The sequence below is a fragment of the Gopherus flavomarginatus genome, chromosome 2 (assembly GCF_025201925.1).
Source record: "Gopherus flavomarginatus isolate rGopFla2 chromosome 2, rGopFla2.mat.asm, whole genome shotgun sequence".
Lineage (NCBI taxonomy): Eukaryota > Metazoa > Chordata > Testudines > Testudinidae > Gopherus > Gopherus flavomarginatus.
In genome coordinates, this window is record NC_066618.1 from 219,067,346 (window position 1) to 219,094,556 (window position 27,211).

Here is a 27,211-nt window from a genome sequence, read left to right on the forward strand (position 1 = left end):
AATCTTTGTATCCTGGAGATTGACGGAAAGGCAGATATCAATCCAGTGTCCAGCGGGTGAGAAAGGTATCCAGCAGAGATCCTAGGCTTGCCTCCCCCGAACACAATGCCTCACACTTCTTGTTCTGGTCTATGGCAAACAGGTCTATTTCTGGAAGGCCTAATTCTGAAAAAGTTTTGTAGGATTGCATCTTTGACAGCCCACTTGTGGTTGTCCAAGAACTGTCTGCATATTTGATCTACCCATGGTGCTCTGATGGCTGGGAAGATACAGAGAGCCACCAATGCAATTTGGACGTGAATGCACCAATTCCAGCACCACATGGCCTCCTGATAGATCTTTTCTGCCCTTTCTCACTCTTGCCTGTGGGAATAATGCTAGCTGTCATGTTGTCTATCACCACTTGTATTGTGAATACCTAGAGACTGGCAACTGGCTAGAGATACAGGACATTTATGGGAGGCAAACTTCATGAGGGGACCATAGGCCTTGACTTTCAAATCATCTAGATGCATCCCCGATGCCTGAATAGAAGCATCCATCACGAGAGTCTTGGTAAGTACAGGTGCAGAGAAGAGTACTCTGTTGCACACTGGAAGAGGATCTTTCCATTGACTAACGAGAGGACTTCTTGTGGGTCTGAGACCACTGTGTCTGTGCAGTGTCTGCTGGGTAAATACACTGATTTCAACCACTTCTATATGGAGATTGGTGAAGTCTGGCAAACTGCAACACACAGGTGCACGAGCCCATGTGTCCTAGAAGTCAGAGGCATGCTCTCAACGTTTTTGGGTGAGCTTGAAACTAGTTGATGGAGTTTACTATTGTCTGACATTTTCCTGTGGAAGGTAAGCACTTGCTGATTTGAAGTTTAAACCTACTACCATGAAGTCTATACTCTGAGTTGGAGTCAATATAGATTTTTTTTCTCTGTTGACTTTGGGGCTCAGCAAAGCAAAGAATTTGAGAGTTACCTGAATCAAGTTGTTCACCTGTTGGGGTGATTTTCCTCAGGTTAGTAAACTGTCAAGGTATTGATAGGCCTGAATTCCTTGTAGTATTGGATGAGCTGCCATGATTGCCAAGTACTTGGTGGATAACCTTGCTGTGGAAAAACTCAAAAGGCAGGGATCCTGTACTGGTAGCATAAAGTTTTTAACAGGCATCTGAAGTATTTCCTGAGGGCTAGATGGATTAAAGTAAGGAAACAGGTATCTTATAGGTTGAGAGCCATAAACCAGTCCAGAGGCTCTAACAAGAAAATTGTGGAGGCTGGAGTGACCTCTGAACTTGAAATGTTGGATAATGATGTTGAGACGCTAAAGGTCCAGGATGGGCCACCAATTCCCTTTCTTCTTCTTTAGGATCAGAAAGTAATGAGGCTAAAAATCCCTGCCCTGAAAACTAAGGGCACCTACTCCACTGCTCCCAAATGTAGAAGGGAATCCACTTTTTGTTTTAACGCTCTTGTGAGAAAGGTCCCTAAAAAGGGACAGGAGGAAAGAGATGAGAAGCGACTGGAACTGGATAGCATATCCCTCGTCTACAATCTCCAGGACCCCACCACCTGAAGCAATCCCAGTCCAAGCTCCCCCAAAATAAGAAGCAGTTGCCAAAGAGTAAGCAGTTAGAATGGGGGAAAAAATCCTGTGGTGATTCTATCAGGCTCTCTACATTAGCATCTAATCTGGTGCTGCTGGGAGCCCTAGACTGTGGGGCAGAAGAGGGCCACATATGGTGGAATCTGTGTCTTCCTCAGTGGCTCTAGGAGCCTCTCTAGCTGATAATATTGAACAAAGGTGCACTGTCTGAAGGATAACTGCTGGCATGTTTGCTTCCTCCTTGAGACTGGAACCTAAAGGCCCAAAGAGTGTAGAGTCGCCCTTGATTCTTAACGAACAAAGGATCTGATCCTTTCCAGAGTTAAAGTTTGTTACCTTCAAATGGGGGAGCGGGGGTCGTCTCAATTGTGTGGATCTCCCTGGGGAACTCCGAAGTCTGAAGCCATGATGACCATTGTTACTGTTGTGGCCATAGTAACTGCAGCCCTGTCAGACACATCAAGCATAACCTGCTACACAGTGCAGGCAGTCAGCTGAACTCTGCCATAATAGTCTTCATCTTTTCCTGGTGTTTGGGAGCTTGTCTTTAAACAAACAACTTATCCCAATTTACATAGGTCACATCTGGAGAGGAGAGTCTGGTGATTCACCACCTGTAGCTGGATGCCAGCTGATGAATACACCTTCCATCCAAAAAGAGTTCCAATTTCTTCAGGCCCTTCTTTCTTCACGTGGGTTTCTGAGGTCCTTGTTGTTTTGACCTCTCCTGAATAGGAGCCACTACAAGACAACCAAGTGCTGAATGTGAGCAAAAATATTCGAATCCCTGGCAAAGAACCTGGTACCTCCTGTCAGCTCATTTCAGAATGGCTGGAATGGATGATTGCGCGTGTCATATGTTTTTCACTGGCCTCAAGAGTTGCTCATTTATGGGCATGGTGTGGAAGCATATAGAATCTCCAAGAGTTTGATATTATTTTTCTTTAACTACCTCCAGGGGTATACCCAGGGTCTCTGCCATGTGCATTATGAGACCCTGGAACACCCTGAATTCATTCACTGAGGCAGATGTGGTCATTGCCTCACCTGGGAAAGGAGGAGGAGATTACAAAAGGGATAGTTTTTCCTTCTCCTTGCAGCTGATGCTTTTCCTCACTTTCCTTCTCCTTCCTGTCTAGCATCTGAGGCTGTACCAGCTGCTTTTCTGAAATAGTTAACTCTCTCTGTGGGGAGGGTGATCTAGTCTGAGGGTACGTCTATACTACCTGCCGGATCAGTGGGTAGTGATTGATCTATCAGGGATCGATTTATCATGTCTAGTGTAGACGCAATAAAATCAATCCCCGATCGCTCTGCCGTCGACTCTGGAACTCCACCTCGGTGAGAGGCGGGGAGCGGCAGTAGTCGACTCGCCGCCGTCCTCACGGCCAGATAAGTCAACCTAAGATATGCCGACTTCAGCTACGAGAGTTGTATATCTTAGGTTGACAACACCCCCCCGTCCCCAGTGTAGACCTAGCCTTAGAGACAGTGGATAGTGTAGGTTTTCTGGAGTACTGTTGTGCCACAGGCATCCAACAGGGCCTTAGATAGTAAGGATATGAATACTGAAGTGAAGAACACTTGGAGGGTAGCAGGAGAGCTATGAGCACTATATCTTTTCCTGATACCTATCACTGAATCTCTTCCCAACTCTCACTATACTACCTAGGAAGAGGTGGGAGACTAGTCCCAACTATTGCCCAGCGGAGGAGGAGAAAAAGGTGTATTCTTCCTCCCCCCCCCATAAGCTATATTGGGAGGACCTTGTGCCCGCATGGAGAAGTCACTACTGGAGACAGGATGCCTCTTTAACCTGACATACAGAAGATTTATAAGAAAAAAAAAAAGCAAGCAAGCAAGCAAGCTAGTGGTTTCGATACCACCACCCTCAATCTCTCAAGGAGAGATGACTGATACGGGGCCCACAGTAAGTCACTCTGTGCTGTGTATGGTTTAGATACCAAGATAGCTGGTGCTGAGATACTAGGTACCACAAGACATTGTTCCAAAGCTCCAAGTATTGAAGCATTCTTTGTCAGCGCTCCTGGTACCAATGCACTCTGTGCTGGGGTCTGTATCAAGAGAAGCACAGTCCACCAATTTAATGGGTACTGTATGTGCTCTCCTTGCGGTTGGTATGGAGGCACTGGCTGATGCCTTTGCAGGCTTCTGGCCCTCAGAAGATTGTACATGAGACAAATCGTGTCTGATGACTCTCGTGTCTCAATCTGCTAGGTGCCAGAGATGGTGACCTGTGCTTGGCTCATCCCTGGAGCAATGCTTCTTTCTGTCGCTGTCAGAGGATAGAAATACCAAGATAGTGGCAGATGAACAGGGCCTTTGAGGAGATGGGGTTACTCAGGCTGGAATCTCGGCTCTCTGAAGCAATACGGGTATGTGCAAAAAACCAAAACCATCTTGTGGCAGCAAGTCTCAGAGCTTGGGTCAACTGAGTAGGCTCATGCTATGGGGCCAAAAATAGCAGTGTAGGTAGGGTGTTTCCACTTGGGCTGGAGCCCAAAATCTGAGGCCTACCCTCCCTTGTTTGGTTTCGGAGCCCAGGCTCCAGCCTAAGCAAGAACACATACACTTCTATATTTTGCCCTGTAGCACAAACCCCATGAGCCTGACTCATTTGACCCAGGCTTTGAGACTCATTGCTGTGTTTTTGATTTTGTTTTGTTTGCAGTGTAGATATACCCTAAGGGAGTGACTATATGAGTAAGGCCTGGCTGTAGCCTTCCTCTCGATGTTCAAGGAAGCTTGCATTGATCTGTCAAGGAGGAACAACTTCACATGAGCTTCCCTGGGTTCGAGTGAGCTTTGAGAAGAATGACATGCCAACATTGCTATTGGATGTGACTCTCATCTAGGCAAAATAGGAGCATCAGTAGCCATCAGGCATAGAAGCATAACGCAAGAGACAGGTCCTGAATCTTGGAGATTTAGCTTCTGCCCTGTTGCTAGTACATGTCTATAGGGTGAAAGTAGGATCTATCCTAATTGAAGATTACTTAAAAAGCAATAAGTATTTAGCCAATAAGCTATTAACTATACAACTAATTAAATAAAATAACTAGTTGGGAATCTAGCCAACTAATAGTGTGCAAAGAAAGGATGGACACTGCACAGCTTCCATCTCACAGCTATAGGCAATAAGAAAGAACCAAAGGATGGCTGGGCTTTGTGCCCTTAGGTGGAAGGGCTGGGGAAGAAGGACATATGAGGGTATTGTAGGTCCAAGCTTGGCCACAGGCACTGCTGGCCAAAAAAATCTGATCTTGCGCGCATGTAAGTCTAGAGTAGAATCCACATGGAAAATCATTCAGAAAAGATCTGTTGAACCATGTCAGTTTCATGGTTTATTTTGGGGAGATGTGAAACTGGTACCATGTGCCTCCAATAATAAAACAAAACCCAGGGCATTTAATAAATAAGGTCCACATTTTTACAAGAATTATGCCTTCTTTCTGTTCATTTCTGTTTTCTACCTGAGCCAAAGCAGAGATCAACAGTAACACAAGCTTCAAGTTCTGGAATTTTGCCACAAAAAACTGCTAATCCAAGGGACCAGTTATATATGTAAAGTTGAATGTCAGGTTCTTGTCAACTGCTGGGGCTAGAATTTAATGTAGTGTATCACTGGAAAGTTTATATTCCCAACTCACCAATAAATATAAAATTAACGAGTGTGCTGGAAGACTGAGGTATCTGACCTTAAATAAAAATAAAAGTCACATCATGATTACCATCTTATCACCTCACAGCTCTTGACTTGACTTCCAAACTGATTTAGTAATTGCTCTTTTGAGGCTGCCAGTGCTAAAATTTGTGTTTTAAAAACTTTCTAGAAGTGGCTCTGAATCCCCACTATCAAGTATCAGAGGGGTAGCCGTGTTAGCCTGGATCTGTAAAAGCAGCAGAGTCCTGTGGCACATTATAGACTAACAGACGTACTGGAGCATGAGTTTTTGTGGGTGAATACCCACTTCATTGGATGCATGGGTATTCACCCACGAAAGCTCATGCTCCAATACGTCTATTAGTCTATAAGGTGCCACAGGACTCTGCTGCTTTTACACTATCAAGTAGTTTAATCTGTGTAACTCACTCATCTATTGGTTCAAGAAACGTGGACTACTGAAACAAAACAAAACAACACAACAAAAAAATTGCAGACTTGAAACAAAAAAGGTTATCACAATGACATGAAACAAGCAGCTGTTACCTAGGGGTTGTGTGTTTTTTTTTAAGTCAGTATTTGTTATTACATTTTAAATTTATTAAATTCCTGATTCTAACATAGGCAGCTGCCATTCCCACTTTCATAAAGTGTCACAATGGCACATTGAACTGAGAGGAGAAAAGATTAACCTGAAATTCTGTCCCACCATATGATTTTTTATTTTGTTCACTGAAATTTGCTGGACCAGCATATTGCCTCTAACTTGGAAACAGTAGCTGCATATATTAGCAGAAATGGCTTCTCAAATTCCCTAGAAGAGCAAAACAAGAGGAGTGCAAATATTTCTTTAAAGTTTCCATGACTTTATCAATAGCCTGATTCCGAGACATGCTTAATTGTCCCAACTCCACTTCATATGGTTGTTCTGCACTTCCCTAAGAGAGGTTCCCAACAGGGCTAGAACCAGTTTTGCAGACCACTACAAATGCTTTCTGGGTTAAACTTTTCTATACACTGTTCCTGGACCAGGAGAAAAATTTTCAGTTCTTCTTGGATGAATCACACTGCTTGTATTGCTTTTGCCCCTTCATGATGCTTCGGTCTCCCCCTCCTCATACACACAAGAAGTAGTGCTCCTTGTTCTGAAAAGAAGTGCCCTATCAAGTGGGCTAAACTTTTTATTTTCTGTTTTTTTCTTTCTTTCCATAAGCATTCTCTTCGCTCTCTCTCTCGGTGCCTTTAGTATGTATTATAATACTATTGTCACACTAAGACTATAAGCTATATTGCATTAGCAGAGGGAGGGGGAAAAAGTGTCATTGCAGTGAATTGTATGCTCAAAACAGAACCCTACGCTTTAAAATGGACTGTATGTTATAAAAAAGAGAAGTACAGCTACAGAACCTGAAGATTAAAAAAAAAAGAAGAAGATTAAAGCAAAGAGCTTAAATTGCTAAATGGTTTAACTGCATAATTGTTCCAAGGGTTCTATTATTGTTATTGAACTAGATGAACGGTAGGTGTGAAGTGTGACTCTTTAAAGCAGTCATGTGACAGGGCTGTGATCAGGAAATATGGTAATTTGCAATGTAGAGGGAACTCTATCAAAGCAGAAGCAGTAAATTGACTTGTGCAGTGAATGCACATTTATAGAACTTGTGAAATGCCCCAGTTATACCTGTGATTTAAACAGGAGGGATATGATACCACCAACAAGAAATACTATAGCAGAGATGCTTGAATAGCCCAGCTGTGATGTTCTGTATAGAACTGGTCAAAAAAAAATTTAGTCAATGATTTACTGACAAAAAAATGCCCTTTTGCAAAAATTTTCAGTTTTACTGCAGAATTTTCATTTTCTCTGACTGTCCAGCTCCTGGAACTTGTGGCTCAGGTGCACTGTGCAGCCAGAGTTTTTTGGTTCTACCAAAGCTGATTTTTTTCTTGAAATCCCTTCCTGTGACAAAATTCATGTTTTGATGTTTCATCCCAGTTCAGGACAAAAATGTTGCCAAAACTGAAATGTTCTGTGGAAAGGAATTCCCATTTCTTGGCCAGCTTTAATTATGACCACCACTTTTGTGCATAGCTCCTTTTTTCTGACTTTGGGGTGCGACTTTTTATTTCTTTATCTGTTAGAGTGAGGAATTCAAATCTTGCCCATGTAAAGCTCACCAAGAGTATGTTCAGTGCTCTTAAAAAAAAAAAAAGACAAATAGACCCCACCCCCACCTCTGCGATGGATCTTTACTCCATTGACATCATATAATTTGTCTGTGGATGTGAAAATCTCCTAGCACTATTTAATACTCATGATCTACAGGGATCCCCAACTCACTAGAGTATAATTGGGGACATAAAAGAAGATTTAGAATTCCACAGATAATTGCAATGGTTTTAAAAATACAAATGATCTAATAAGGTTTTAAGTTAGTGCTATTAGACATAGGTTACAATCTTCACTGTATTTTAAAACTGTGTTGTTTGGGATTACATGTTGACAGTGTGGGAAAGTAAATGTTGCTCAAAATTCTGTTTTCAATTGTATGTACATTTGTAACCATGTCATTAGATTTTTCATATATGAAGTCAGAGAAAATGAGTGCATATTAATGAACTTTATGCAAGGGTTAAGAACATCTGCCTTGGTGCCAACTTTATTTCAGGCCATAAACAAAGGGATTTGTCAAGATATGTCTTTAGTCTGAGGTGTACGGTAGGAGAGGAAGAAAGATCAACCTGCCACCTCCTACCTACTCAGAAACACCAAGCTCATTTTAAAGCAAAGGACAAATGTAACATTTTGAGAATAGAGCCCCATAATGTCTAAGCACAAAACTAAATTAATGAATGGCAAAATACATGAAATGCAATCTTTACAATTACCTGGAGTCAGGGTATTTAGTAAGCGTGGCCAAGCTGCTGGTGTACATGTGCCCACCCACATCAATATGAACTGGTGCGTTGGATTTTGTGAGCTGTGCTGGAGTGGGGATGCCTTGATTGTTCAATGGAGATGCAGGGGATCTAGTGATCAGAGGTCTTGACATATTTGGCCGACTGTCCTGTAAAGAGACAGACATGAGTCAGGAATTTCTTTAAGGCTGCCTGGCTTCCCCAAAGACACAGATGCCCAGTGAACAGTGAATAGACACCTATCACTAATCTCATCTTCAGCCTACAACTTTAATTTTATTACATCAGATACTGGTATTAAGTTTTTTCTTTAAAAATATCAGTTCAACTTTTAAACTTAAATATAGTTATGCTGAATAAAGTATAATTATAAAACCCACCAAAAAAAAAAAAAAAAAAAAAGACATGAAACCATTAGTGTTGAATAAAAAAGGTTGTTTCTGAATACTATTCATTTAAAACTATTCCACAAAAAATAGGAATACTCACTTATTTAAGAGCTATGCTAATAGTTTATATCCTTTCTGACTCCTTTAAAACAATACACACTTTTTAAAATTAAAAAGCACACAGGATTTGGGTTTCTTTCCAAATCCCACTCATTGCTATGCAGTTAACGACAGATAAATACAAACCCTCAGCTCTTCCATTCTGCAAAGGCTTCTCTTGAATTTCCAATCCACATATCACGAAAACAAAAGAGGAAACACCTGGACTAGCCAACTGTTCATGTACTGTAAAACAATGGGCACCGACAGCCTTTGAGAAAGACATTTTCCATTAAAAATTATACTATAATGACAAGTGCCCCTATGTGCCCAAAACAGACTGCTGTTCTGAGCAGCTTCCCAATCCAAAGCAAGCTCTGAAAGTAGAACAGAAACAGATGCTGATGAAACAAACTTTTAGTCAGAGGAGGAATAAGTGCAGTGCAATCTGTGCATGCAATAGGGTGGGGCAGGGTGAAGTGCTTTGCAGAAGCCAGTAAGGCAGGCTATTTTCAAAGCTCTGGGATTCAAACAGAAACTCGGTCTAGATTTGTTTTGAGACAATTTCACTTCTCACCTACAGGCAGGATACATTTTCAGTGGAATCCTATTAATACATGCCGAGAACTAGTAATTATTGAATTTTTCATTTAAAAAAATAAGCAAAATAGTGAGAAATCAAAAAACATGCTTTATTCCTTTGGCAAGTCATTTAGTTGTAAAAGGTAATGGATTGTTAGTATGATATTAAGTCTTTGAGAAGCAGGGAGAAAATACAGCTGAGTGCAAGAATTATGGGGCATTCAGATTAATGAGGTTCTTTTGTGTTTAAAAAAAATTATAAATGTTTACATTGCTCTTAAAGACAAACTATAAAGGCAGCGTGAGATAGATATTTGTCTAACTGAATTAATGTAGTGGCCACTGTTGCCAATAAATTCAAACACAAGGCTTCTATAAACCATAATATATTCAAACAACTAATTTTCTCTTTCATACACAAAATTGAACTTGGGTCAAATATAGACAAGAGGGGAGGGGATGGAGTAAAAAGTCTGGCTAATTTTTGCTCATAAAATACACCTTAACATTTGCAGAACATCAATTTAAGAACTAGAATTTCTTGAGGACCTGCTTGGGGCAGAACGAAGACGAGTCCTGACAAGATACCAGATATACACGCTACACAAAACCCTGGCATCTACTATAAATTTGGTGTGGCACAACCACCACCCCAAGATCTGCATAATGAGATTGGGTTAAAAGTATTCAAAATAAAAAAGGCTACAGGAAAGTAGCTGGAGAAGTGACAGGGAAAGGAAAATGCAAAAAATGACACAAACTGGAAATAAGTGTGATAATTAATAGCCAAGACAGGAGTGAAGAAAAGCACATTAAGTAAGAGCTTTAAAAATTAACTAGAAAAAGTGATTAAAACCAAAACCAAATTCTGTGAGGTGTATGCAATGCACTATATTACCGCCCTTACTAGTATCTTTTTTTGTCCAACACACATTCCTCTTACAATTTAGCACACTACAGCTCCATGGAGTCTGAAATAGTTTTTCAATTGGACATATACTGTATATCCTGCCTCGGGGTCTTCAGGAGAAAATGAACAGATTTGCAGGGTTAATAATGTAGTTAGACTGGGACCTCATTCAGCGTAACTGTGATAGTGCAAGGTGTACAAATCGTAAAAAAAAGGTACAGCATAACAGACCATTGCCAGGGTGGTAGATTAGAATGTGGAATTACTACAGTTTTTAGTTAAGTCACAAGAGGAATGAAAGTGGTTTCCAGGCGTAAGCTATAACCAACTAGGCTATCGTTCACAAATAGCTTTTACCTTAAAATTCCATGAAATAAAGATGTTTTCCTACAAAACTTTGCAATCCTGTTTAACTCTAGAGCATTCTTCCTTTCAAGCCACGTGAATCTGTTGTTCCTGAAGAAAGAATGCCCATAAATCACAAAATTTAGGTGCTAAATAGAACAAGGTTAAAATTTACTCCACCCTTAGCTTACTATTTGGCACATCTCACTGACGTGTAGTTAGCTACAGTTTTAGGGCCACTCTGGAAGAGGACAATATGACTTGCAGTATGGTGGTGCCTAGAGAACTTAAATCAGGATGGGTTCCCATTGTGCTACATGCCACAATAAACCGTTTATAATCTTAATAGGTAAAACCCTCAAGCATGACATGAAGCAACACTGTCCAGTGGACAGAGCACAAGACTATTTTAACAACTGTTAAATTGTTCAGAATTAAAAGGGAAATCAGTGCATGCCATGGGAGAAATGAAGATGTAGATTTGATGACCAAGTGACCAGCCCCTTACAATAGTTCCCCAAGAAATAAATTACTTGTACTGGGTTAGTATGAATGAGGAATTGAACAATGAAAGACAAAGGGGCTGACTGGAAAAAATGTTCATAGCCAGAAATTGTTAATAAAAAGGAAATTATTGATCAAACAAAGATGTTTAATTTGGTATTTGTATTGTGTTTGTGCACAATTACAATTCCCATTGTCTAACTGCTTACAAATACAATTGCATTTAAAAATAAAACACAAGAGGGGAAAAAACAAGCAGGTGGTAGAAAAGATCTGAGAACTCTGTGAGCCTGCCCCCACTTCTGTAGTCTCATGTGGCTATTTCGGACACAATGGGGACACAATGGATGGAACAGTTACTGTTTTAAGACTGGGGATATTTGGACATTGTTCTTGAAGCAGACAACAATTCGGTTTATAATATTGAGCCCATTCATTACAGGGGACACTGTTAAGCACAGCTATGGCTCCCTACAGACAGCAGCTCCCATATTTTTTTATCCTCTCGTCTTTCACTTTATTCTTGTTCCTTACAGTTTTTTCAATCCTGTTCTAAGTTTAAAAGCCAATGCATATTTCAATTATTTTGATTCACTGAAATATTGTTCAACATGCCTATTTCAGATACCTGTGAATTACTGATCAGCAGCAGAGTGTTTGAAGGGATATGACTCCAGGCACATTTCAAATGGTGACATTGGCTCCTAAATCCAGAAACACTTTTTAACTGATATTGGGATCAAAAGCACTATGGAAGCCTAGAATGATAGGCAGATCAATTTTTTATAATTTAGCCAAGTTAAAAAAAATTGCAGTTTACAGTGTGCCTTTAAAGACTGTGATTGAGAACACTGAAATTAAAAATATTTAAAACAGTTAAGAGTGTTGCTGCTTCCTTGCTGAAATTTACAGGGGTCTTCTCAACAAAGGGCACTGGATTGTCCAAGAGCTCCACTAAACATGCTTAGACCTGCCCTTCTTCCTGCTCCTCTGTGCCCACTCCTGTCTGCCTATTCAACAACAGCCTAGGATGTGAAACCGTGCAATTTCTAATCTCCTTTCCTGGGACTTACAGAAGTTCTTGGCAGTGAAAAGTCTCTCTCTCAGGCAGGGGTTTGAGGAGTATACAGAAGGGAGTCCGTGGCTCCCTCTTTCTTCTCCAATTCCTGCTGCTCCCCAACTCCAGAGGTTTTGAGAAAGAGAGATTTCCCTGGCCCAGATTCAGAAGCAGCAGCAGCCCTTTTGCAGGGATTGGGGAAGAGTGAAGTGAGCTACCCATCGGGGAAGTACATGGGAGTGATGTCAACATGCTGATACATGATAGAGGAAATGCAATTATCATCCATAAAACAGGGAAGAACTATACACAAAGATTGCCAAATGCACCAAGCTAAACCAACTGAAAGACACCGATCCCCCTCCATCTTGGGTAATATCCAGACGGAAGCATCATTTACCAGTTGACTGTAAACTCCTTTAAGCAGGAAACTGGAATTATTTTACTCAAGTCAGAAACAAAAATATTATGCATCTCACTGTTAAATACTGATAGAAACAGACTGAGGTAATTCACTGGGGGACAGACAGCTAGAGATAAAATTCTAGCAGAACCACAGTAGGGATAGATTCACCATGTCATTTTGAGTATGCCAAACCTAGCTATAATCGAGGTAACATTACATATGTTCCACATATTCTTTGTAAACCTTTATTTTCACGTCCCTCTGACTTCCTTGAAAATATCATTTGGCCTTCAGTTTCATAAATCTGAGACCTACAGTTGCAGTGTCTTGCTGTTAAACACGAACATAGGTAACTTTTTTTTAATATTAATCAAGCAGACGATGTTGTCTCTTGTGGGAGAGCTCCACTTGCCAGTAGAGGAACAAAGACAGGAATGGATGGATGCACAGAGTGTTAAGGCTTCCCCACCCTAATGGCTGATCTCCACCAGCCCTGGGCTCAGCGAGTCTTTGAGCAGCTCTTCTAGTTTATGCTAATGATATAATGAATCCTATGTAACAAAGCTCTGCTCTGCCATATTCCTCCCTGTCCATTTATTTCACTGGCAGACTCCTACTCCAGGGAAATTCTCTGCTGGCTATTTGTGGCCAGATTCCAGCCCTTTGCACCACAAAGAAGCCAGATATTTCAGAATCCAGCCCCAAGTTTCTTTCCATCTGCCATTTTTGTTTTCTTAACTGAAAGAAGTTTGAAGACTTTCAAATTAAGTTTTCCATGGACTTGGTCCTCATTCAAGACAGCTGACTCTGATCCTCTGAAGATGTCTCATTTACAAACAAAGCTGTGTTTGGAATTTGCACTAGACTGCACACACAAGTCAGATTTTGCATGATCAAAGGCCATATGGTCAACAGAATGTTGTAGCCATTCTAGAGAAAGCAAAATATAGATGTACCAGGCATAAGGTGTCAGAGTAAAGACCAACAAATCTGCTATGACTATTCCAAGGATGTCTAAGTGGGGGAAGGACACCAGTAATTTCAAAACATTTATTCCATTAAAATGCTTATCTCCACCCCTTAGCTGGCTTCTACTGTTCTGATGTAAAACCGTGCTTTTGGAGAGATTGGGAGGATGTCTGATTTGCTTCATCAGTTTGATCCTTCTGTACTATACAAACTGCCTAATGCAATAGGTTTCAAGGAGTGTATATTCCCAATTATCTCAATTAAGCTGCCACCACCAGCAAGGTAAACGAAGATAAGATTCTGCCGGATACAGCAAGAGAGTCAACATTTGTCAACAGATCTCTCATTCTAAATAGTGATACCACTGTACGAAACAGTTAATATTAAGCGCTTTAAAAAAGTTAGAGCCTCCAGAGAACATCACTTTCAGTATCAAAGACCGACTCAATAGCAGCCTATGGCCACCATGGGTACAAGACACTTTGCCTCTAAGCTCCTGCCAGAAACAGCTTTCCTGTAAGTGAGAGAAATTACCTGAGTTTTATATGAAAGAAGATATACAAGAAGTTGTGTGCAATACACTTTTAGAAGTTTTTCTGCTGACAGTAGGACTGAAGGTACTGCATGCCTACTAAGGTCAAGAGAATTGTTTCCTGGGTGCTGGCTAGTGAGTCTTGCTCACATGCTCAGGGTTTAACTGATTGCCATATTTGGAGTCGGGAAGGAATTTTCCTCCAGGGCACATTGGCAGAGGCCCTGGAGGTCTTTCACCTTCCTCTGCAGCATGGGGCACAGGTCACCTGCTGGAAGATTCTCTGCAGCTTGAGGTCTTCAAACCACAATTTGAGGACTTCAATAATTCAGACATAGGTTAGGGGTTTGTTTTAGAAGTGGATGGGTGAGATTGCATGGCCTGCGTTGTGCAGGAGGTCAGACTAGATGATCATAATGGTCCCTTCTGACCTTAAAGTCAATGAATCTGAGTTAATTTTCCCTTCTAAGCACCTATCACTGATGTCAATGAGTGGCAGTGCTGATCTGAATATCTTGGACAACTGAACTTGTTGTAGCAGGTGCAACTTGCAATTACTTTAATAGATGCTGCACTTAGAAACATCAGGGCTGAATTTAATCCTTGGTTTTTGGATGCTAGCATTATGTTGTCACTGCAGTAAGACAGTGGACAAAGATTAACAATATTAAAGCTTCAAGCTCCTCTTAAGAATCCCTTTTCACTCCGTACTTGGAAGAAAATAAAACCCTTCCTCTTAAAACAAATAATTTTTTTTGAAGAATCCTTAAATCAAGGATTTAGATTCCCCTGATTTATCAACTCCAAGTGGAGATTCCTGCCCTAGCAGGAAGTTTCTATTCGAAGTTCGTAGTGTCTTCACAAGCAGGGGAATAACAGTCTATTTCATTGATTTAAAAGGGAAGAATTAAAGGTCTTTCTGAGTTGTGTTTGTTCATCTTGAATTTCTAGAAAGATCACTAACTTCCTAAACATGGTGTCAAAATTTGATTAAATACTGGTCAGGCTTTTCTTGTACTGAGCTTATAGTTTTAGCCTGTTACTGCTCACCAAGAGGATTAACAAATACCCAAAACAACAAGAGCTACTAATTTTCCCCCTCTCCAAATTAAAATTCTCTTTCTTTGCTGGTATGTGAAGGAAGATTAATACCACTTATAAAAGTCATGTCTGAAGAGTTAGGCATGCCTATTTTAAAAATCCACCTCTGCTATAGAGAAGTCGTCTTCTGAGGAGACAAAGGAGATGAGGCAGTATCTTTTACTGGACCAACTTCTGTTGGTAAAAGAAAGAGAAAGCTTTCACTGAGGAAGAGCTCTGTGCAGCTCAAAAGCTTGTCTCTTTCAGGAACAGAAGAAGCTGGTCCAAAAGAATATATTGCCTCACCTACCTTGTGTCTCTCATATCCTGGAGCCAACACAGCTACAACACTGCAAACTTCTTCTAAAGAATCAGTTAACTGTTTATTTGAACAGGATTTTTTTTAAATAAAAAACCCAGTAGTTTTTTGGTTTTTTTTTAAAAGCACAACAAAAATATATACAAATCAATTTTGCATGAGAAAATTTCTACTATAGTTTCTGGAGTACCTCCCCTTGGGAGTGTTCCACAAGACTGTCTACCTCTTTACAAAGCGAGGCTAACACCCATTGTAAAACTGCCAGAGGCACATTAGATGTTTGTTCTCCCCCTAGCACTTTCAGCCTCAGAAGTAGAAGGAACACTGCCAGTTACATCTCTGCTGAGAAAGCACGAGATACAATTTCACTCTGGGAAAACTGCTGAATGGGGATGTTCTGGAGTGGCATAGGCCTTGCCTGCACAATCCAATGGCTCTTTTGAATCAGAGAGGCCTGAAACAGTGCTGATGAAAAACACAGCATCTCCCTTACAATCAACCAGGTTCCTGCTTCCCTCTGTACTTAAATATGTTTCGTTAATTTGCCCAGCAGTAGAAAGAGATCATTCTAACTCATTTATAGAATACGCATTTTTGGCAGCAGCAAACGAGACATTATCAAATGGAAGTCCATACAATTAAGAAAGGGATTAGCTGTACAGGAGAAACAGTGAAACTTACTATATAGAAAATGCTGTCAAATGCAAAAATTGACCATACTTGGGGGGGAGGAGTCTTTTAATGTTTCTTGTAACAATTGTTGGTAAAATCTTTTCAGACTGACATGCAATTTTAAGTGGATTATATCCCTTTAATACTCATGGGAATAAAAAAAATCATACAGAAAGACATTTCTAGCAATAATAATCCAATTACAGAACAACAGAAAGGAAAAAGAATTGATCAGAAGTACAGGAAGAAGGTATTTATAATATACATATTTTGAGGTGAAAAGATAAAACCAGTACCATGAGTAAGGAACTCCAATTCAGAATGTGGTGCAGAATTAAGGAACAGCAGTGTTGAAGAGCAAGCCTGTACTATAAACTACTCATACCAGCGTTAATACAACACTACTGTCCATGGCCAGAAAGTGTTCTCTGATGAGGGTTTTATTATTGTTTCTGGCACCAACAACCAGGTGATAGATAATGTATAAATATAAAGGAATGCATGATCTCTGTCCCAAAGGAAAATACACTACATGGATAAAAAGTGGTGGAAAGGGGATTAAAACATAAGTAAAGTGATCACGATAAAGCAAAATCACCACCTTGACAACACTTCTTGTGTGTGGTTTTTTATTTATTTGAAGTTCTGGTTTGATTGTACAGTTTTGTAACTAGTAAGTGTGTTCTAAATTCAAACTGCATCTGTATGTTTTGATAGTTTGAAAAAAAGTTTTGTTTTAACCATGGGACAGTATTCCTGCCTTCATCCCTAAATGTACCACACATATGACTGTTAGGGATCGTTTGGGGAATAAAGCAGCAGGGGAGGAGGAAATAGGGTAGAACATAGTTACTGGCTTACAGAACAGAATAATTCTGTGTTTGGCAAGAAGGAGATCATCTGGCATATGAACAAAGAATATTTTATATTTGGTTCATTTGAATCCATTATGTGTAAAAGATACGTTGAGATCCAAGGCTAAGAAATAGAGTTTTGATTATTACTGTTTTCGGATTTCTTTGAGTGGCTGTATGAGCTGCCAAATGGGTATGTGTGTCACATAAGCTAATTTTAGCATTTTTGCCCACAAGGGTGGATGAACCACACATCCATATAACCATGCACTATATAAGGGGGTCACTGCTGCCACCACCACCAGGCAGCTACTGCTGATCCCATGAAGCAGTGACCAGCTAACTAGTTTAAGGCAGAATTATTTGTCTGAAACTAACTTAGCTACCTAATAATGAGGCATCCTACTGAAAATGTCACAGGAAGCTCTTCCCACTCTGGGATGCTATTTGAGAAAGGCTTTTCGCTGATACCATAGCATGATATATCGTACACATTTTCTTGACAAGTGCAGACAACATTTTTATTCCATAGAGAATTGCAGGTGAGATATGCAATCCAAGCACTTCTAGATCTGGTTCATGCTTCTTTGGTTTTAGATACCTTGTGAAAACAGATGAAAGAGATTCTATGTTTGATTACTTAGTGAAGATTTAAAATGGTCAAGCCTGGAGAAGAAACAAGTAGATTGGCATGAGAGAGACATACAAGACAGTGAACGGCATAAAGAAAGTAAATGGAGCATTCCTATTTAACTCCTTTGGTAACTGGCAAGGCAAGAAATAGAGAGACTTAAAAACACACAGAAGACATAACTTATTGCCACAATATTAGAGGGCAAGAGCGAAGGAAGAATCACATGAGGATTAGACAATTTTGAGGAAATCTTAATTTAAAGAAAACCCACAGCAATAGGCAGTACCAATAGAAGGCTAATGTCAAATGTAAAAACACAAAGATTTTAATTAATATGCCTAATTTAAACTTCCCAGGATCCTCACACTACAGAGCAGAAACCAGCAGCTAGCAGAAGCCAATCACTAACTGGTAGGGGTTAGGAATAAATTCTCAATCTGAGCCAGTTAACTTAACTGCCACTTCAGAGGAGCATGCACAAGAAGCCCTGAAGAATCTGGTACTGGTCATTTTCAGGCACAAATTATGGACTCAATGGACAACTGGTCTAAGGTGATACAGCAGACATAGGCAAAATTCTCTTTACGTGATAGAATGGTCTTAAGACTTTATAAAAGCTAAACAAAAGTTACATTGAAGCCTTGTCTCATTGATCCGCAACTACAAAAAAAAAACCCTTAAAAACAACAGGCCCCCTAATACATGTATTTGAAGTCAGAGTAATCACAATTACATTGGTGCAAAGCTAGCAGTGTATGAAATTTCTGCTAGGAGCTGCGCAGGTACAGATTCTCTCCAAAGGTCCAAACCTGACAGCTCTGAACTGCCCTTAGAATCTCTGAAGGAAGACACGCTACAAAAGGATGGGGAAATAGACTGACAGAAGCACTGAAAAATACAGTAATCTTCTTAATACTAAACTTAGATGCAGATACTGAAATGCACCTGAGCTCCCAGATCCTGCTTAACTTAAAAAAGTCAACTGTAGTTCTGAGACTGAAAAAAATGTCATTTTAAAGAAAGACTGTATACCACATGTGCTAGTTCCTTTGTTATCTCTGAAAAATTCTGCTTGCTTTTCAGATACTCTTTATCCTAGGTGTAATATGAAGCATGCCACACTCTCTCATGGAAAGTAGTTAAAACACAATATATTAATGGGAAAATCAATTACAGTACAGTATCTTCACTCAAGTAACTAACCTGAACAGAGGAAATACTTGCCTCACTCTTAGAAAGAAGAGTTTGACATTTCTCTTGCAAAAATATTATGCTATAAATCCATTAGAGGTAGGCTGTACCATGATCTACTCCATGTTCATAAATTACAATAGAATGACATGTTCAGACCTGATTTTTCTTTAGTCAAAGTTGGATTTTAATTCTATAAAATGGACATTTTAAATAAAATAAGGGGAAATTACTTGACCTTTAATTATGTTTCTTTGAAGCTATGTTACAGGATTCTCAACTCTTGGGTGTCATGCTCCCAGCATGAGAGAGAGAAGAGCTCCCTTCACACTAAGATCTGTCCTCTGATGTAATGTAGGCCAAGGAACCAACAGTGCCTTCTCTGGAAGGGAGGAGACAGAAAGAGAGCACAGACACTGAAGTGCTGCTGCTCCTGCAAGGTGAGGAGGAATCAGAGGCATCAGGTAGAGAAAGAAATGCTGTGAAGCAGACGGCCTCCTGCAGGAACAGCAGAACCTTAGGAGAAAGGATGTAAGGGAGGGGATAGTTAATGCTGTGCCCTCTACAAATTAAATCTAATTTGACTGGAAGGTGGGGGGGGGGGGGAAGAGTAAGGATGTACCAATGGAAACTAAATAAAGGTGAGTGTTCAGGAATTCCCCACCCTGCCACCCCCGAAGCCCTGTACATATTGTATGCAAGGTATGTAACAATGCCCATAGTTAAGGCTGCACAAGAATTTCCTTTTGAGAAGGCACTCTCTATTTCTTATTACTTTGTTCAACTCATCTTTCAAGCTGAAATTTTTCATCTCACTCAACTCAGGAGCAAGTATTTGGAAAGCTTTAAATTTAGGAGTAATTCTTAAGTCACAGATTGCTTTTGGTGGTCACGTTTGCCCAAGTTAATTTTAGACACATTTTGAGCACGTACATTGACTTTTGTTGAATGATATAAAAAAACCCCACAACCATTAAACCAGTGGGAAGCACTAAATGTCATACCACTTTCGTTGGCACTGCCATGCAAAGTAAACATAATTTCTATCACAAGGATTATCTGAGAGGGTATGCATATTCCTCATTTCATATAATATTTGAAGGAACTATGGCATGAGATGTGGCTAATAGAATTTATAAATCCAATCCCAACTAGAAATAGCTACATGGCAACCAGGCCAAGGGGTCTTGTCATCCAGATGTGACAAGAGGCTCTGTTCTTTTGACTCCTCTAGTAATTCAGGAACCAAAGATATTTTTATATGGAGGTGTGCCATAGGTAATAAAAACACTGTTGCAGCTAGAGGGGTTAATAGTCACCATACAGCCTGAGCTGCTGCTTGCTGGCTCTGACAAAACCTCTAGGCAGGTTTTCAGAAGTGCTTAACACCTAGCAGCTTCGTTGAGAATATCAAGTTCCTGTAAAGAGCTCCTCATCAGACCACAAGCAAGAACAAGCTGCCTGGGAATTTCTAGAAGGCTGAGGTAATGGCAGCTGGTGGAATGCAACCAACCGGGGTGGGGAGGTCACATGATGTCATCCATAGCCACTACCTTTGGAGCCAAAAAGATTTAAACAAGGGGAGTTATGCGCTGGGACCATGAAACCCAATAGAGAACACAGCAAGTATGGAATGCTTAGAGCAGTTTAAGTTACATGGAAAAGCAGAGTTTTATTTAAAAGAATTGAGCAGAACCCTGAATTAGCTACAGCGTATATGTAGAAACTGGAATCAGTGGATCGTGTTTTTCACTGATACGCATGATAAAGGGTCTAATGATTTACTGCAAGCCACTTCCTTCCATCCAAAATCTGGTGCCACTTGGTATCTTTAGCTTAAGAACTTGAGGATCCATTTTCCTTTCCTTCTGGCTTGTTTGCCACTCTGGTGCTTGGCTGTATTATTCCTGTTTTGAGCTAAATTAAATAGGAGAAGGAAAGCTTTAACTCAGTAGTAGTAATAAATGGGGTTAGCCTGGCATTGATCTGTGTAAAGGGCCCAAAGCTAGGACTGCCAGAAGCAAAATATGGTCAGTGAACTCTAGTGCACCAAACACTGACCTGCAGCTGAATTCTTAGCCCAGATTACAACAGAAGCAGACTTGCTTCTCAGAACAAAGGATATTTCAGGCAGTACATTAGTAAGTGAAACTGTTTTTATAACAGCAGATGGAGGAGACACTAACCACTTAAAAAAAAAAACTAGTATATTTTAGAAAGGTGACTAAGTAAAACAGCACACACCTATGTATCTTGTTCTGCATTTCTGTTGCACTGATCGAACACTAGGACCACACTCCAAAGAAACATCATTATTCTTCATCTTTGATAAATATCTTCAGTAAATGAGCACACCACTGCAGGAGTTAAAAAGCAACTATTTCAAGTGCAGCATGTTTTAAATTTTAATATTTTGCAGAGTGAGGTAAAATAAATCTCAAAACCCTACGGAACCAGGAGTCTCAAGTTTCCTACAAGGGAAGGCCCTTTTTACATTTATTACTTAAAATTCAGTCAACAACATCTACAGAATGCAATATTCCCACAATAGTTAAGAAACATGGTCCAGATTAACTTGGTTGCTCTGTGCCACTGTACAATGCAAAGCAGCTAGAGGGTGCTGGTGAATCTGGCCCCATGACCATCAAGTTTAATCAAAGACTACGCATATGGTTTAGAACAAGATGCTTCTTACCCACATTGTGCTGTGATCACATCTGAGCTCAAGCCAAGCAGGGTCAGTCCAGGTCAGTATTTGAATAGAGAATCTAACACCAAGGCACTACAAGAACTGGCACTGGCCATTTGGGTAGTGGTATTCCAACTCCGTACTGAGTCAATAAACAGGCATAACATTAGGCATTAGACATGACACAATAGTTCTGGAAAGGCCAATAAATGAGGTATTGGCCTCTTGTAAAGATCCAAAGAATCACCTTTGGATCTTTAACCTTACAAAATGTGGTCAAATTTGCTGTTCAAACTCCTGTAGGGAGCAGTGAAACTGTCAAAAATCACCGTTAGTTTCATACTGATGTTTGGCAAAACTAAGGGATGATGGCTTGTGGACAACCTTTGAATTCACAGCATTTGTTTTCAGACACTGTACCAAGTACCAATCAGTGCTCATTTGCATGATTTAGAATTACAGTCTTAAAGCTCAATCCAATGTCCACCGAAGTCAATAAGGATCTTCCCATTAACTTCAATGGGAGTGGGACAAGGTCTATTGAGAGTTTCTACCAACAATAAAAGAGGGAGAGAGAGAAAAAAAATGTCCCCCAGGGGTCTGTACTGGGACCAGTCCTATTCAATGCATTCATAAATGATCTGGAAAAAGGGGCAAACAGCGAGGTGGAAAAATTTGCAGATGATACAAAACTACTCAAGATACATAAGTCCCAGGCAGACAGCAAAGAGCTACAAAAAGATCTCTCAAATCTGGGTGACTGGGCAACAAAATAGCAGATGAAATTCAGTGCTGATAAACACAAAGTAATTCACACTGGAAAAACAAAATTCCAACTAGACCCCATCATTTTATATGTATAAGTAGCTGTTATCACTCAAGAAAGATCTTGAAGTCACTGTGGATAGTTCTCTGAAATCATCCACTCAGGGTACGTCTACATCTACAATTTTGCAGCGCTGGTTGTTACAGCTGTATTAGTACAGCTGTATAGGGCCAACGCTGCAGAGTGGCCACACTTACAGCAACCAGCGCTGCAAGTGGTGTTAGATGTGGCCACGCTGCAGCGCTGTTGCACACCGCGGGGAAGGAGACCTGCTTAGAGGGGGGGTCGGGGAACGCCAGAGCACACCGCGGGGCTGGATACCTGCTTGGAGGGGGGGTCGGGGAACGCCAGAGCACACCACGGGGCTGGATACCTGCTTGGAGCGGGGGTCGGGGAACGCCAGAGCACACCGCGGGGAAGGAGACCTGCTTGGAGGGGGGGGGTCGGGGAACGCCAGAGCACACCGCGGGGAAGGAGACCTGCTTGGAGGGGCGGTCGGGGAACGCCAGAGCACACCGCAGGGAAGGAGACCTGCTTGGAGGCGGGGTCGGGGAACGCCAGAGCACACCGCGGGGAAGGAGACCTGCTTGGAGGGGGGGGTCGGGGAACGCCAGAGCACACCACGGGGAAGGAGACCTGCTTGGAGGGGGGGTCGGGGAACGCCAGAGCACACCGCGGGGAAGGAGACCTGCTTGGAGGGCAGTGGAGTTTGCTTGATTACCAGAGAGGCTTCCTCAGGTATGCTGGGATACCTGCTTATTCCACGGAGGTCAACAAAAACGCTGGTCAGTGTCTACACCTGATGACCAGCGCTGGTGATCCAGCGCTGGATCCTCTACACCCGAGGCACGACCGGATGTACGGCCAGTGCTGCAAACAGGGAGTTGCAGCGCTGGTAATGCCCTGCAGGTATGTACACATCCTAAGTTGCAGCGCTGTAACCCCCTCACCAGCACTGCAACTTTGTAGTGTAGACAAGGCCTCAGTGTGCAGCAGCAGCCAAAAAAGCGAACAGAATGTTGGGAATCATTAAGAAAGGGATAGACAGTAAGACAGAAAATATCATATTGCCTCTATATAAATCCATGGTACGCCCACATTTTGAATATTGCGTGCAGATGTGGTCACCCCATCTCAAAAAAGATACATTGGAATTGGAAAAAAGGTTCAGAAAAGGGCAACAAAAATGATTAGGGGTATGGAACAGCTTTCATATGAGGAGAGATTAATAAGACTGGGACTTTACAGCTTGGAAAAGAGACGACTAAGGGGGGATATGATAGAGGTCTATAAAATCATGACTGGTGTGGAGAAAGTAAACAAGGAAATGTTATTTACTCCTGCTCATAACACAAGAGCTGGGGGCACCAAATGAAATTAATAAGTAGCAGGTTTAAAACAAACAAAAGGACTGTGCGTTCTTCACACAACGCACAGTCAACCTGTGGAACTCTTTGCCAGAGGATGTTGTGAAGGCCAAGACTATAACAGGGTTCAAAAAAGAACTAGATAAATTCATGGATAGGTCCATCAAACGCTATTAGGGATGGTGTACATAGCCTCTGTTTGCCAGAAGCTGGGAATGGGCAACAAGGACTGGATCACTTGATGATTACCTATTCATTCCTTCTGAGGCATTTGGCATTGGCCACTGTTGGAAGACAGGATCCTGGGCTAAATGGACCTTTGGTCTGAGCCAGTATGGCCGTTCTTATGTTCTTAGAAAAGACCATACTAGGTCCCAGATGTTTTAATTTTTTAATCAAATTAACAGGTCCTACAAAGTGCTGTCTTTCTCTGATCAATTTGCATATTTTAACACTACGTGCCAATTAACATGAACATTTATTTTAAAATGACAATAGTAAAATACCCAACCATTGTTGAAACTTTATAAGCAAATTGTAACAGTCCTCCTTCTCCATGCTGCCCAGGAAGTCTCATTCCAGCACTATTTTTAAATAAAAATTTTGGAAAAAACAAAACAAAAAATACACCACAGAGGGACAGATAGCTCAGTAGGGGGAGGGATAGCCTGCTAAACCCAGGGCTTTGAGTTCAATCCTTGAGGGGGCCATTTAGGGATCTAGGGGCAAAAATCTGTCTGGGGATTGAGCCTGCTTTGAGCAGAGGGTTGGACTAGATGACCTCCTGAGGTCCCTTCCAACCCTGATATTCTATGACAGAATATGGGAGGTCAAGTAAGTTACCTTGAAAAACCATATGGCTCAGATCTGAGACACTTTTGAATTACACTTGAGATATAAAGCTGCAATACTGCACTACACTTAAATGCCACTTGTTTGACCCTCCTCCTCCAAGCCCATTATGGTTTGGTTCCATTCTTCAGTAGCGTTTTGTGGTAGCTATGTCGTCAGAGCACAGGACATGTGGTTGACACAAGAGTGGAAACAGGCCAACTGATTCATGAGGACTTACATTGACAAAACCAAAAGTTTTTGATCCACTTATACGCTGAATGCCCCTTTAACCTTCTCCACATAGGGAATTTAGCATAGTTACATAGTTACATTTATCTGAAGGTCAGTACTCAGTTCCTTTCAAGGAAGGGGTAACTAATTCAAGAAGTTATATTAAATTTCACATTCCGTTAAGCAAATCACATTTTCCTCAATGTTCAATAGCAAGATATTCAATTTCTCAGTTTTGTACACCTGTAACAATGTGGCTCTAAATTACCACAAAACTATAACTGAAACAGTAACAGCAAAAGGTGTAGGCCAGGAGTTCTCAAACTGTGGGTCAGGAACCCTCATGGGGTCATGAGGTTACATGGGGAGTAGCGAGCTGTCAGCCTCCACCCCTAACCCTGCTTTGCTTCCAGCATCTATAATGATGTTAAATATATTTTTAAAAAGTGTTTTTAATTTATAAAGAGGGTCACACTCAGAGGTTTGCTATGTGAAAGGGGTCACCAGTAAAAAAGTTTGAGAGCCACTGGTGAAGGCCCGTAAATATTTAATTTAATTACTTAAAGTAGTAACATACACCTTTGCCCCAATATAACGCAACTCAATATAACACAAATTCGGATATAACGTGGTAAAGCAGCGCTCCGGGGGGCAAGGCTGTGCACTCTGGTGGATCAAAGCAAGTTTGATATAACGCGGTAAGATTTTTTTGGCTCTCGAGGACAGCGTTATATCGAGGTAGAGATGTATAACTCTATATTTAGTTCACATTAATTCTATAAGCTTTACAAATGTAATGAACAGAGGGCAGATATGCATTACATAAAAACATCTTAAGTCTAGCATTTTAATTTCTTTAGTCACCTTCCACATTAAATATTTTCAGAAACATTCTAGGACACATATGAAGTTATAGCAACATACGCAACTAAATGCATGGTCATATGCAACATAAAACTAAATGCTATTTCTTCCGCTACTCTAATGATAGAGCTTGGTAAAGGGGGAGGGAGACATGCAGTTTGTATTTCTGCGATAAGTTTGTTAAAGAGAAAGCAGTCATGAAGGAATGCAAGCTCCTAATCATCATTTGAATCCAGCTGTAAACAATGCAGCAGTGTAAGTGTTACTCAAAAAGGCTGGTCAAAACATTACTCCAAGTGAATAAATATGTTCCTAATATGGTAAATTCAGCACAGGATAATTTACCTTTAAAAGAGTCACCTTAATCACACCAATCAATTTAGAAGTGTCCTTAGGAGGGCAATTTTGACAGTGTATTGAACGCCACTTACATGTCTCAATCATGTAATATTAAATAATGAAGATTCAATATTGAAGATTAGTGTTCTTACGTTTTAGTACAGTACCTCTTCTTCTGATATAGCATCAGAAACTGTTTCCCCATTAAATACTTATATTATTCTTTTAAACTAGAGTCATATAAGATTGTATAAATAAACAGTAAGATCTTCCCCCCCATATACTACGTGCCAACATAATTATGTAATACAATGCGCAAGGTTTATATACCCCAGATGGAACTCATTAAGGCCAAGTTTTTTGTTTTTTTTTTTAAATAATGGTTTATCTGGAATTTTGAAATCACCAAGAACTGCACTTGAAATTATACAAAGAGCTGGTCTACACACAAACACATTGAAATAAGCAGATCTGTTCTAATTCATCCTGCATTATTTATGTTACACTGATTCCTCCCCACACCCCAAGTTAAGGGCACTTATTTGTGACACAGCCAAGCCAATTAAACTTTTCGTTGCAATGCATTGTTACAAATAAGCCACATCCACTGTTGGCAAAAAAAAAAAAGATGCTACTCTAATAAAATTGATGCATAAACACAATTTTAAGTGACAAGAAGACTGGAAAAATATAAATAGGAAAATATTTTGAAGGAACCTTGGATACTGTTCCCTAACTAAAGATCTAGACAGAAGCCCAGTTTTAGGCACCAGTGAGATCCACAAACTCCCTGCTTGGCTGCTGCTTAACCCCAGAGGCACCTACATTTTGACTGTAAAAGTTCTCTAGCATATAAGTTTCTGCCTCTGAGCATATGCACTGCTGCATCCCTCTACACATCAGGATACCTAAGCCCCAGTGCAATTTTCAAACCAGGGAAAGACAGACACTCCTCCTCCTAACTGGTATGCAGATCTCAACCATTGGATTGCGCCCCATTCAAAATACTGGCAGCAGTGCAGTCTCCCATAGACAACTTTAGCCCAGCAGTTAGAGCACTTACCAAGTATGTGGAGAGAGCAGTTAATCCCGTTCCTTTTCCTGGCCTAATGAGAAAGGATTTGAACATGGATCTCTTAACCTCTCAGGAAAGTACCTTAACGACCAGTCTATGGGACATCTTTGTGTAGGCCTCTCCTGTTGAAGCTGCTGTTCCACTTTGGAGAAATACTTAGAGTGTCACTGGGCCAGAGAAAGAGAGAATGACTTTATAGCCTAGTGTGTATGGCACACACATAGGGGGTGGAGGGGAA

The 27,211-nt window shown here is 40.8% G+C and overlaps 1 protein-coding gene across 5 annotated transcripts in view; it reads right to left on the reverse strand.

Moving 5' to 3' along the window:
• The window catches only part of KCTD1 (potassium channel tetramerization domain containing 1), a 147,044-nt gene that overhangs the window by 50,030 nt on the left and 69,803 nt on the right, over positions 1-27,211 (reverse strand). For 4 of the 5 annotated variants that reach the window (XM_050941955.1, XM_050941957.1, XM_050941956.1 and 1 more), the window contains exon 2: positions 8,176-8,354. In XM_050941955.1, the coding sequence (XP_050797912.1) occupies positions 8,176-8,354 (179 nt within the window). Of the gene's footprint in view, positions 1-8,175; positions 8,355-8,840; positions 8,928-27,211 lie in introns of those variants that run through there. The other variant, XM_050941954.1, reaches the window with a different exon arrangement.